The sequence below is a fragment of the Gobio gobio genome, assembly GCF_949357685.1.
Source record: "Gobio gobio genome assembly, chromosome: 12".
NCBI classification, from domain to species: Eukaryota; Metazoa; Chordata; class Actinopteri; order Cypriniformes; family Gobionidae; genus Gobio; species Gobio gobio.
Window position 1 is genome coordinate 42,489,107 of NC_137105.1, and position 13,231 is coordinate 42,502,337.

A 13,231-nucleotide genomic window follows, 5' to 3' on the forward strand; every position below is an offset into this window, starting at 1 on the left:
AGCTTGACAACTAAAAACATGTATATTATTAAATATTAAAAAACATGGAGTGTTCAGATTTGATCAATATTCATGACTTTTTCACTTTCAGACTTCCTCATATATCACATGACAATTCTGTGGTTCCCTTTCAGTCGGTTACTACCTCATCTCGTCAGTCACGTGACTTCTCAGTTCACTCCTTTAGGGAACGAGGGTTACCATACGTAACCGAGACGTTCTTCAAATAATAATAATAATTTTAAGATGATTATAATGTTAATTGAGATGGTGATTTAAAATAGGAATGATCTGGTTATCTAGATTTATTGTTGTTTTGTATTATTTTAAATCTTGGTTACTCTTATTTTAAATATCTTGAGGCCCCATTGGAAGTTTGCTGAAGGCCCCTAGTGGGTCCCGGACCCATGGATGAGAACAACTGGTGTAGAAGAAAAATGCAAGGAAATAAAGGAAAAATCAAGGTGAATATCACCTTTTTTTCCTCTTGTGCATAATTTCTAATCAAGTTTTTTTGGAAGGCGGTCTGCCGAAAGCTAGATATTTTACTTTATAATGTGTTGAATATGGATATTTTTCTTACACAAAGCCCCGGAGCCGTGTGGATTACTTTTGTAATGAATGGATACATTTTTTGGGGCTTCAAATTTTGGGCTGCCGTTCACTGCCATTATAAAGCTTGAAAGAGCCAGGGCATTTTTTAATATAACTCTGATTTGTCTGAAAGAAGGTGCTGGTCATATAATTAGAATATCATCAAAAAGTTTATTTATTTCACTAATTCCATTCAAAAAGTAAAACTTGTATATTATATTCATTCATTACACACAGACTGATATATTTCAAATTTCAAATACTTTTAATGTTGATGATTATAATAATTCAGTATATCAGAAAATTAGAATATTACTTAAGACCAATATAAAGAAAGGATTTTTAGAAATCTTGGCCAACTGAAAAGTATGAACATGAAAAGTATGAGCATGTACAGCACTCAACACTTAGTTGGGGCTCCTTTTGCCTGAATTACTGCAGCAATGCGGCATGGCATGGAGTCGATCAGTCTGTGGATCAGTCAGTCTCCAGGGTAGGGTTGGGCGATGTCCCCTAAATTAGCAGTTGAGATGTTTACAGTAAAACATTGTGATGGTCGATGATATCGTTGTTTTTTGGGGGGGGGGGTTAATTAGGTAAATAGGTTGATAATATACCATATCTCTTTACATAAATACTATTATCTACTTAAAACTATAATTTCGTTATTTTTACTAACCCAAATAATGACTCTTCCGCTAGTTTGCACGTGAGGGGGAAAAAATTGGTTCCTTCCACTTAAGAGTTGAGCTCTTTTTATTTTAATATATCTCTTTACATAAATACTATTTTCTACTTTTTTTAAAATAATTTCGTTATTTTACTAATCCAGTGTTTTGTATGTGAATGCTGTTTCGCGTGAATATTACCACAGGAGTGAAGCACAATCTTTGTTTAGCCTAGAAAGGGAATAATGGTCAGAGCGCACTTTTTCATTCGGTTTTGCAATCTGGATCTGGTCACTCAATTTTCCGTGAATTTTAACAATAGGCCCAGTCCATTTTATCCCAATGGACATGGACATCTCGTTTATTTTCCCAAATCTTCACTCACGTCGCCATTTTCGCAGGGGATTATAAACGTTTCTTCCTTTCGTTTGCTTATAATTAAGTCTATTATAACTATTCACATCCTTTACTGTGGTAAAGTATAAAAAACACTGTGGGACGAATACCTTTTTACTTCAAATTTTATTTAACACAGTTTGTTCTTGTTATTAAAATTGGTAAGGCGCGTCAAGTTTGGTTTATTTGAATAGCGCATTTCTCACACGCACCGGTGATTTTAGTTTCGTTTTCTCTGGCAGTGAATAATCAAACATTGCCTAAATGTCTTGACCTTGTGGAAGATAAAATCCGCTCTTCAGACCTTTTACAACATCAGGAGAAAACATGAAGATGAAGATATTTGAGAAGGTGTCTATCCAGCTTGTGTCCCATTCCTCTCAAAGCGCAGAGCGGTGTATATGACGCATCTTTGCGGGGAAATAGTATGAATCAAATATTTTTGAATTAACTAATATTTAATTTTCTTATATTCTTGAGGTAACCATTATTTACTAAAAATCGTTTAAATGTTTTATAGGCTGTGTTGTTTCACTGACGGAAGTGCTAAAATAAACACGCATGCTTATGGATGTTTCAGCCTCAAATGATTTCAAAATGTGGGCTATATATATATATCTGGCATAGACTACAGAATTTAAAATAGCATTTATGCATTAGTTACATTCTCAATTTAATTTACAGAGCAATCCCTGCTACGTTTTTAGTTTAACTAATACTATAGAAGAGGATTAGTGTGTGTCGCACTCACAACAGACTCGCAAAGGGGGCGTGGCATCACGATGGTGGCGCTCTATCGTGATGTCGGTCAGCCATCACCCATCGGCACAACCCTACTCCAGGGTGCGGTTATCCCTATTGCTTGTACACTTTTTTCTACCATATATTTTCCTTCCTTTCGCCTCTCTATTAATTAGAGTGTGGCACCAGGTGTCTTCAATATTGAACCTTTTCACAATATTCTAATTTTCTGAGATTTGGGATTTTCCTTAGTTGTCAGTTATAATCATCAAAATTAAAAGAAATAAACATTTGAAATATATCAGTCTGTGTGTAATGAATGAATATAATATACAAGTTTCACTTTTTGAATGGAATTAGTGAAATAAATAAACTTTTTGATGATATTCTAATTATATGACCAGGACCTGTACACCTAGGATGGCTTGAGGGTGAGTAAATCATGGGGTCATTTCCATTTTTGGGTGAATTATCCCTTTAAATATTTATTGTCCACAGGTCAAAAAGTGGCCACAGTTGAAGAAACAGCCATCTCTTGACGTTTTCATTCACATACCTGCTTCACCCACAAACTTCTCTCTGACGTCAGGTGCACACTCCTTACAGGTCTTCACCGCAACATTGATCTTCTCCCCATTCTAACCAAGGCAATTATTGAGAATTCAAATTATTCAATTAAAAATTATTAATAATCATGTTAGTTAAGTCACTGATGGTAAGATTGATTAATGTTATTGTGAGACATCTAACAACATTATGCTAAATGTAAAAGGAAAAATCCAGATTCGACCCACAAAAAAAAAAAAACATTTTTGTATTCGTTGCATCATAACACATCTAAAGTGTCTGAAAGTGCTGCTTGCCTTTTTCTGGTAAACTCCTTCATGAACCTCCCCAAAGAACCCTTCGCCCAGCATACGCTTCAGGATAATTTCTTTCCTGTACAGGCCAACTTTTGCTATTGCGAAACACATAAAAAACTATGAGAGGACTTGAACATCAATACAAAACATCAACACAGTACAAACAGTAATGATTTTACAGCGATACAAAAAACAATTCCCTTACATACCAGGTGGTGGTGGTTTTTCATCTGGGATTTCACAATATATATCAGAGTCTGAAATATGGAGTTGATGTTATTCACATTGTTGAGAAGAAGTTGAATAATACAGTAAATATCAAGCTGGGTTCTGATACTCACTGCTGTATCTGAAGTTTTCAGTCTGCTTCCTAACAGTGGGAAGGAGTGAACAGCATTGAGGACAGTGAAATAAAGTATCTAAAAATGTGTAATGTTTAATCAGCATGTCCAGATCCATTTCACTTATTGTAAATTATTCCAGATGAGATCACTTTAGAGTTTAATTAATATTTGTTCTGTGGAGAAGAAAACAGAGATCGAGGAATGCTGATGTACTCACTCAGAGGGAATTTCAGGAAGAGAGTTGCGCAACTGCACACCTAAGATAGCGAAGATAAATCTCAGTTTACAACACAGAGAAATATGGCAATTCCCAAACCCACATTAATCACAAAAGTCATGATTCAAAACACACAACATTCAGACGGCTGCAAAACTATCAACTGCAACACTTTTAGTCATTTATCTCATTGGTAAATGCCTCTGAAACTAGCTCACACAAACTCTTTTAGTTGACACTTTGCCAGATGACTATTGACATTTGCAGACATACATTAAATGGGACTTACCTTGAGATTTACTTTTATTTGGTGCAGCTATCAAAGATGAGTCTGTGTGGTTAAGCAACCGACAGTAGCCATCGATCAGATCAGCCATGTTCTCCGCAACAGCCAGAGACGCCACACTGACAGAGAGAGGCTATGAATGGAAAAAAGGTCACGGCTAGTTTAGAACAAGAGTGGATTGTGCATATAAAGTATAAACAACCTAATACTGAAGTGAGCACATTCTCACCTGTTTGGAACCCTCAATTTCAATAAGTAACAATGTTTTGGAATCACTTTGTGTTTTATACTTGATACTTCGGATCTGTTTAAATTCAGCAAGGCAGACAGCCTGGGGAGAGTCAAGTCAAGTCAAGTCAAGTCACCTTTATTTATAGCGCTTTTTACAATGCAGAGTAAAAGAGAATGAACGTGAAACAATATTTGGAGACTGAAAACAATGGAAGCTTATGTCGCCACGGAATAAAAACATAAAAAAGGTAATTGTGACCTTTTTGTCTCGCAATTCTGACTTTCTGAGTTTATATATCACATTTTTTTATTTTTTGCGAGTTTATATCTTGCAATTGCCAGTTATATATCTTGCAATTCATACTTTTTCCTTAGAATTTTGAGTTTACATCTTTTTTAACTCTGAATTCTGCATGTGCATGTGTTCAGGTCAGGTGTATTAAAATTGAGATGTGGACTCTTGAATCTTGAATTGAGAGAAAAAAGTCAGAATTGCAAGATGTTAATTCAGAATTCTTAGAAGAAGAAAAAAAGAATTGCGAGATGCAATTCTGTGATAGTTTACATCATTTAACTAGCAATTGCGGGATATAAACATGCCATTCGGATTTTTAAAAAGTCAGAATTATGAGATAACTCACAATTGTGAGGGAAAAAAAGGTCTGAATTGCAAGATAAAAACTCGCCATTGTATTTTTATTCTGTGGCAGAAATAAGCTTCCATAGACAACTGACATGAGAATGAACCCTTGCGAAACAAAAATATATTGCAGTATATTGGAAAATATCATGTAATACATTAGGCAATATATTCCCATATATGGAATTTAATATTTATATTTTCCAATATATTGCAATATATTGACAGCGGCAATCATTTATATATTTTGCAATATACTCCAATATATTACATGAATATATAATATATTGTATATATGTACCATCAATATATTAACAATATATTATAATATATTTCAAGCAATATATTGGTAAATATTTTTTCCTTTCGTAAGGGAAAATAAACTGATTGTAACTAAAATAAAGACAAAGTATGACGTTGCTCACCAAGGAGTCTGATTTGGTGCGTTGACGAATGCCTTTGGGACCAATGACTAAATCCACAGCTAAACTCCAGCCTTGCTGTGTAGATTAAGAAGGACTTCAGTAAATTAAGTCGCACAGTTCAATTTCTAACATGGCCACAACTCTTTGAATAACCCCCAACATTTTTCAACACCTAAGTTGGGGAACTTGTGGAAACTTACCACTAGCTCACAAGGGAATATTTCCTCGTCAAAGTTGGAGAATTCCCCATAGGTCTCGAAGAACTTGACCATACACTCGTCCTCTTTTAGTGTAGCATACTGCTGAAATGTCTGCTGGATGAGCTTCCGAAGTGGCTTAGGCTGTTAAAACCAATCGGTAAAAGGTTTACAATTGGTATTATCGGTTGTGTCAAAAAGCGGGTTAAGAATAAATTATTACTAGTACTATTAAAATGGATAGTTCACCCAAAAATGGAAATTCTGTCATCATTTACTCAACCTCAAGTTGTTCCAAACCTGTATATATTGCTTTCTTCTACTGAACACAAAGGAAGATATTTGGATGAATGTTAGCAACCAAGCAGATCTCGGCAGCCATTGACTAGTCAATAGGGGCAAGATCAGCTTGGCTACAAATATTCTTCCAAAAATCTTTTCAGATTAACCCTTTCAGGTGTGATTTTAAAATATTCTAGCAGATCCTCAGAGTGAGTTTTATTAAGGCGACAGTTATTTTAGAACGTTTCACCTTATTGTTTCGATGGCGAAGCGTCATGCTTGTCACGTGACAAGCTGTATGACGGATTGATTTTATTTAGTTTTTCCTTTTTTTATTCAAAATATTCACAAACTTGCTTACCATGTCATCAATTATCTGATATTCCAACTCTCAAATATGTGTAAGTGAGTAGGTGCGTCCCGATTTGGATACTTATGCACTATTCTATGACGTTTTTAAGTATAAATAGAGTAAGTAGTGTGTTCACACTGAAAATTCCAAAAATGAAAAAGTGCACTTTAAATTCCTGGATGATGCACTAAAATAACGGAAAAAACTAAGTGTGGAATGTTGGACACTTAATGCACTCAACTGTTGCAGCTTTAATTACGTTGTGGAGGGGGAGGGGCTACCAGATTCCGATGTTGAATGACAAAATAACCATGTAAAGTTCATACACTACACGGTTGAATACATAGTGCATTAGTACATAGTGTATAAGTGCATTGTGTATAGTGCGCCATTTGGGACATAATGTGTGTGTTTTGTCATTTAAAAACCTTTATAAATGATCTTGATCTATATCGTGAGATGGGTGCCGCCATGTTTGTTCGCACCGCAGTTCAGAGAGTCCTGTCAGTCGGATTAACATCACGTGAATTCATCAGTTTCTCCAGAAATACATGCAAGTAAGTGGCCGGTGAACTGGGAGAACAATAGAGTAAACTTTATAGTTACTTACACTGTGTATCTGATATGAATAAAACACGCCGGTAAATTATATTTGAATGGATTGTTATTGCTGCTTCCATAGACACCAGTGTGTATTTTACAAACTCTAAATGTATTGTTTTACTAGTACTTATGTGTATTTAAATGTTTGAAATCTAAAATAAACATTATGTGGTTGAAAACACTGTATAGTTGTGATATATGACAAACGCTGAACGCGTCTTTCGCTGGCTCAGCGCCAGAGGCTACTCTCAGGGGCACAGAAATAAAAATCCCATATGTGGGACCGTACCGCTCAAAAGGTTAAAGGGTTAGTTCACCCAAAAATGAAAATTCTGTCATTAATTACTCACCCTCATGTCGTTCGACACCCATAAGACCTCCGTTCATCTTCGGAACACAAATTAAGATATTTTTGTTGAAAGCTGATGGCTGAGAAAGGCCTCCATTGGCATTCAGTACATTTACACTCACAAGACCCATAAAAGGCACTTAAAACGTCGTTACAAAGTCCATCTCACCACAGTGGCTCTACAATAATTTTACGATGCGACGACAATAGTTTTTGTGCGAAAAAATAAATAAAAATAACGCCTTTATCCAACTTGTTATTGTCTTCTGTGTGTGCCTCCACGACGCATGCGCGAGAATATTGCGCAGATCCGGCGTTCGGACACATGACCCAGAAGCGAAGCGATTTGTTTACAAGCAGAGGAAGACGCGCGTATCTAAGCTGTTTGATTGTACATTGATCGTGCTTTAGGTCTCGGCGTAGTGCTCAAAATGGGGTTAAAGTGTGCATTTCATGGATTCCCGAACGCCAGCGCTACGTCATATTCTCGCGCATGCGTCGTGGAGGCATACACGGAAGACAAGAAGAGGTTGAATAAAGTCGTAAATTTTTTTTTTTTTCGCACAAAAACTATTGACGTCGCTTTGTAAAATTATTGTAGAGTCACTGTGGTTAGATGGACTTTGTAATGACGTTTAAAGTGCCTTTTATGGGTCTTGGGAGTGTAAATGTACTGAATGCCAATGGAGGCCTTTCTCAGCCATCAGCTTTCAACAAAAATATCTTCATTTGTGTTCCGAAGATGAACGGAGGTCTTACGGGTGTCGAACGACATGAGGGTGAGTAATTAATGACATAATTTTCATTTTTGGGTGAACTAACCCTTTAAGCTGATCTCGCCCACCATTGACTACCATAGCTACTATGGTAGTCAATGGGGGGCGAGATCTGCTGGTTTACAAATATTCTTCCAAATATCTTCTTTTGTGTACAGCAGAACAAAGAAATGTATACATGTTTGGAACAACTTGAGGGTGAGTAAATGGTGAAAGAATTTACATTTTTGGGTGAACTATCCCTTCAATACAGACAACTTCAATGTTAATTTAGGAAATGGCCATTCAATCAACTATTGTCACGTCTGAAAAAGCTGAAAACAAATCTAACCTTCATACTGTCAATAAGTCCCCTAGGAAAGAACAGGTCCAGACCAACATCTTTTCTAAATAAAAAAGCCACAATATTAGAAAACAAAATCACCTTTTTAAAATGACTTTTGTACAAATGATAAATGTGAACTTACTCTAGCAAGTCAAAATTTGTCTTTTTCTCTAGACCTTTGGCATTCATGTCTTTATAAAATCTCCTGAAAGACAAAACAAAACACATGATTCAATGCTCTGACATTACCAATTCACCACAGTTCAATAACATTATTGTTCTGTTCTAGAATAATGTAAATTGAATTATAACTGTGCTCATTTTAGTTCTGGAAAAACAGTTGTTCGTCACAAAGCCGTTACACTCGATAACAGACAAACAGAGTAGGCTGTTCTTTACCTGATCTCTAAACAGCCTAGCTGAAGTGCCATGCCGTCACTAACTTTGCTAGCATGATGCTGCATGTAGTCACTGCGCACCTGCCACAAGAGAAACTGTATTTTCATGGACTGAGCAACAAAAGGTGACCACATACAACCAGAGAGAAAGCAAAACTGGAGATGTTTGCTGACCTGTTGATAGAAATACAACAGGAAGGTTCTGTCTTCTTTTAACCTCTTCATGAAATCAAAAGGAATGTAGCGAATTCTAAGGTCATATCTGAAATAAAACACACATGTACATGCAAATTGAAATAACAGCCAGTTTATTGGGGATGTGAGTGGGCGTGTTGACCACCGTCATTGTCCCTCACCTCCACTCTGCCTCAGCATGATGGCTCTCATAGCGTTGCTCAACCTCTCCTACAGTCAGGTCTGAGTGAAGCCAATGGAGCTCCTCAGATTTGAGGTGTTTGAGCCTCAGCCCAAAGCAGCCTGCGTTCTGCACATTTGGGCCCAAACGCCCACTGATCAGAATAGACTGGATGATAGTCTGATGGATAAGCAAAATACCAAGTGTTCAGACAATGTATTCGAACATTTGCGATATTAATATTATAAATACCGTGACTTTGATTTGCCAATCATAAACATTACCATTCAAAAGTTTAGGATCAGTAAAAAAAAAATATTTCATTCAGCAAGGATACATTCAATCGATTAAATTGATAAAGTGACAGTAAATACATCTACAATGTTCTTTCAAAAACAGCAGTGTATTTTTGAACAGCAGTGTATATACCTTGATCTGCCATGAGCTGTCACATTTGACCAGTTTGAAGTTTTTGCTGAGGTTGTTGCTGCTACTGAAGCACACTTTGATAATCTTCACAGGGCCGCCATCTCCAACAGGACCCAGGCCAGGGCTTCTGATGCCCCCATCCCAGTCCTGTGAGGGTACCGTCCAGGAAAGTGTGCTTGCATCGCTCGCCATGTCCAAGTAATGTCCTCAAAGATATTCACACACCATTACAAAATCATCTCATCTGGTAGTAAGCCCAGTTTGGAAAAACAAGAACAGGGTTCATAGTTAGATGACTCATTGGCAGCATGTGCTAAGGCTTTAACAATTAATGACATTGAATATAATACTTTTATATCACTTTTACTTGTACTTGTAATTACAGTAGGTTACAAAGATTACATTTAACAGTGTTATTAAATTGTTAGTGCTTTTAAAGATTAAGGGCCAGATTTACTAAACAGGGCAAAGTAGCATGAAACGCAGATGGGACATGGGAGTGGAAAGTTCAGCGCATGATCTACTGACAACGCGCAAATTAAAGAATACAGACGGAGTTGAATCATTTCCATAATGACCAACTCAATCTACCAAGAGTAGTGCAAATTTAGCCTCTGGTTTAAGACGTGCTTTTTTAGGGCGGTAAATGATGTAAATACCAGTAAATTCATAAAGGCAAACTTTAGTAAATCACATTGCGTGATTCATTTAAATACTCTCCTCCCATAAATTTTGCGTCTGAAAGGGAAACTCATGATCAACTCAAATGCATATGCAATAATAAAATAACTCTGTCCTCGCCTTTTCAGCGCTATTTTTCAATGCTTGTCTTTAGTAAATCCTGACAGTAGTTATTTAACACCAAAAGAGGGTTTTGCGCTGGTGCTAGCTGTTAGTAAATCTGGCCCCAACTCCATAAATTTTGCCTCTTTGTCGCCATCTCTGTTTAAAAGCTGAAATCAAAGTTATTCGCGGAATTATCGTCTTAACGTGGGTTGTGCATCGGGCATAGCTCCTGACTCACCGGTCTTGGAAGTATGACCAAAATAAGAATTTTCTTACTGTTATACTTTGTTCTCAAATTATTACCAACATCAGCATTGTGTGACTACGTGTATTTAGTGTGCATTAGCGTTACCTGTAGATTTCAATTTCTGTACTTTGTACTTGTTTTTTAACAGTACTTTTTTACTGTTGTCACTAATGATTGTCATTTGGACCTTTCTGGATTACAAGCCGCCATCAAAATGATAGATTGAATTATTCCAGCTGCTGTGAGAAAAGGCTATAAATGATCCACCACCTGCATCATCCTCGCATGCGATACTACTGCTAGCCGGACTCCTCCTTTATGTATAAAGACATGATGTAAGGACACAAAGACAAACGCCGCCATGCTCAAATTTCCAACAGAAAGCTACCAGCACCACTCAAATTATAACACATTATTACAAGTTTACCATTTTGAATTGGGCTAAGGTAAGGAGATTGTTTTGAAAACTGACTGGTTATGTACTTGCTCAAAAACATTTTTTTAATAATTTTTAAAACGGACTGCAGCTTAAAGTTAGCATTAGATGATGAGGCTCTTCTGTATCCACAACAAGATGATGGCAAAGGTATTCTAGATTTAAACTAAATTACAGTGCACAATTAAACATGAAATTAAAAAAAATCAGCTGATGATAACTGATACATCGTAGGCTAGCCATACCCATACATATAGACTGTGCATTGTTATTCAAAATGTAATGTCCACATCCTCAAAATGTATTAGACCAAAGTTTACATTGTGTTTGCTCACGCTGGTTGTGTTTTCTTCATTGTTTTAGAACTTAACACTGAAATACTTTTTCCAGGTATTTGAAAATGATGTTTGCATGTAGAACTCCTCCCTTGTGCTAGTTCTGTTTTTGTGTGATTTGTTGCTCTGAGCTAGCGTTAGCTTGCAAAAACTATAGCCTCCAGAGGTCAAATCCCACATACTTGTTATCTGTGTAAGAATAACTATTTCATAACAACTAGTCAAGTCGTTCTGGTTGCTACACAAATGTTTTAATCTTTCTTTAACTAATCAGTCTTTAAAAACAATGTCCACTTTACTCATGTGACACTGAAACTTTAGCCCTGTGTAAACAAATGATTAGTCACTTAAAACAAATGGCTTAACCGAAACAAAAGTAAGCTGGCAATTTTTTTTATTATATATTTTTTGTCCCATTCATGACTCATTTTTTAACATTAACTGCAAGGGATTATAATTAATCTCACAGTATTTAAAGAAACAGAGCACACAAAGGTTTTGTCATATTATGCATTGCATTGCACAGGACTCTTTCAGTTGCCTGTGCACAAATACAGGTAGCGTGGCAGTCGTGCTTGAGTGAGTAAAAAAAAAGAAGAAGTAAACTTCTAGGAATTCATTGCCTTAGGCAGACAAAACAGCAAGACAGGCCCTTAACGAGAATGCACAGATGGACACATACATTCATAAACCTCCTTTAAACTAGAATCTTGCTGTGCCTTTAGATTTTATGGTCAAACACCCTCTGATAATCTCAGAACGGTCTGACACAACACTGCAAATCAATCATCAATATTATATCAGCTCTGTATGTGAGATATTAGCACAGGAATTCAGGTAGACGGTTCGTTTGTTTATGTTGACTTTTTTTTTTTTTTCAATTACACTTTTATAAGTCACTGAATTATATGGCTCTGTGTTTTGTTTATATACTGAAGCATATGCCCTGACTGAGAGCAGAAAGCAAGAATGAATGAATAAATAAATATATCATTTATAAATCATAGATTTCGCTGCACACTTGTGTTTTGGTGTTGTTATTTTACACTTTAAACGCCTATCAAAGGGTGTAATACGTAATTAAGAAACTGACAACAATAAACCCTCCTAAAGACGATATAAACACTAGGCTAAAGCAGACCGCACTATTAAATCCTAGATAGCAGTGTGGACAGAATATCTACACGCTCTATGGAGACATTGGAATGCGCGTGCACAGAACCGTACCTGCGCAGACTTGTCCACCCAAAACACCACACCACACTACATATACTTACGCATGTAAAAGAGTTTTACTATAAAATTGTTTTAATTAGTAGCATGTCCATATATTACAACACATTGGATTCTATTGCACGTTTTGTGATTTTAATGAGTGACTTAGCTAACTATTAAATTAACAATTTGACGTGACAGAACTTGGAAAACAAACAGCTCGTACGATGTTTTGCCCATCACCGTCAACGCTGTATTACTTTAAATTGGTCACTAACCTTGCAAAGTTGTGCTCTTGTTTTTTCTTTCCTTATTTCCTTTAAGTTCCCCAGTCAAAGTCCAGCTCTCAGAGTCAGGTAGATAGAGAAGACTGTTCAAGCCACTCCCTTCACTTGAGTGCACTTCCTACTCTAAGCACACTGTCAAATGTTACCCGTTATAGGTGAGCGCAAACGGTCACCTCTAATACCTGTTCTCATAGTGTCATATATGCATTTGATTAGAAACTCCATCCAGATAGCAAACGTCATAATATGTTTTAACTGATATTTTATGAGCAATGATCAAAAGTTAGGAATGTATATATTTAAAAAAAAAAAAAAAAATCAAAAATCAAAAATGCATTTCTAAGATTTTTTTTTTTTTCCATCAAAAACATCGATGTTGTTTTACAGTAGACACGACTGATATCTAGTGGCCAAGTAAGTAACAACTACTTTAGACTTTGCCCTTTCGTAAAGT

At 36.3% G+C, this 13,231-nt stretch overlaps 1 protein-coding gene across 1 annotated transcript in view; it reads right to left on the reverse strand.

Moving 5' to 3' along the window:
- The window catches only part of ptk2bb (protein tyrosine kinase 2 beta, b), a 33,704-nt gene extending 20,801 nt beyond the window's left edge, over positions 1–12,903 (reverse strand). Inside the window, exons 1-16 of the mRNA XM_079831050.1 lie at positions 12,769–12,903; positions 9,472–9,715; positions 9,044–9,222; positions 8,862–8,949; positions 8,689–8,768; positions 8,432–8,494; positions 8,296–8,350; positions 5,606–5,746; positions 5,406–5,480; positions 4,339–4,440; positions 4,113–4,242; positions 3,824–3,863; positions 3,604–3,632; positions 3,472–3,519; positions 3,263–3,357; positions 2,956–3,037 (exon numbers count right to left, since the gene is read on the reverse strand). Of these exons, the coding sequence (XP_079687176.1) occupies positions 2,956–3,037; positions 3,263–3,357; positions 3,472–3,519; positions 3,604–3,632; positions 3,824–3,863; positions 4,113–4,242; positions 4,339–4,440; positions 5,406–5,480; positions 5,606–5,746; positions 8,296–8,350; positions 8,432–8,494; positions 8,689–8,768; positions 8,862–8,949; positions 9,044–9,222; positions 9,472–9,663 (1,399 nt within the window). The 5' untranslated portion in view covers positions 9,664–9,715; positions 12,769–12,903. The remainder of the gene's footprint in view (positions 1–2,955; positions 3,038–3,262; positions 3,358–3,471; positions 3,520–3,603; positions 3,633–3,823; positions 3,864–4,112; positions 4,243–4,338; positions 4,441–5,405; positions 5,481–5,605; positions 5,747–8,295; positions 8,351–8,431; positions 8,495–8,688; positions 8,769–8,861; positions 8,950–9,043; positions 9,223–9,471; positions 9,716–12,768) is intronic.
- Between the last annotated feature and the right edge of the window lie 328 nt (positions 12,904–13,231).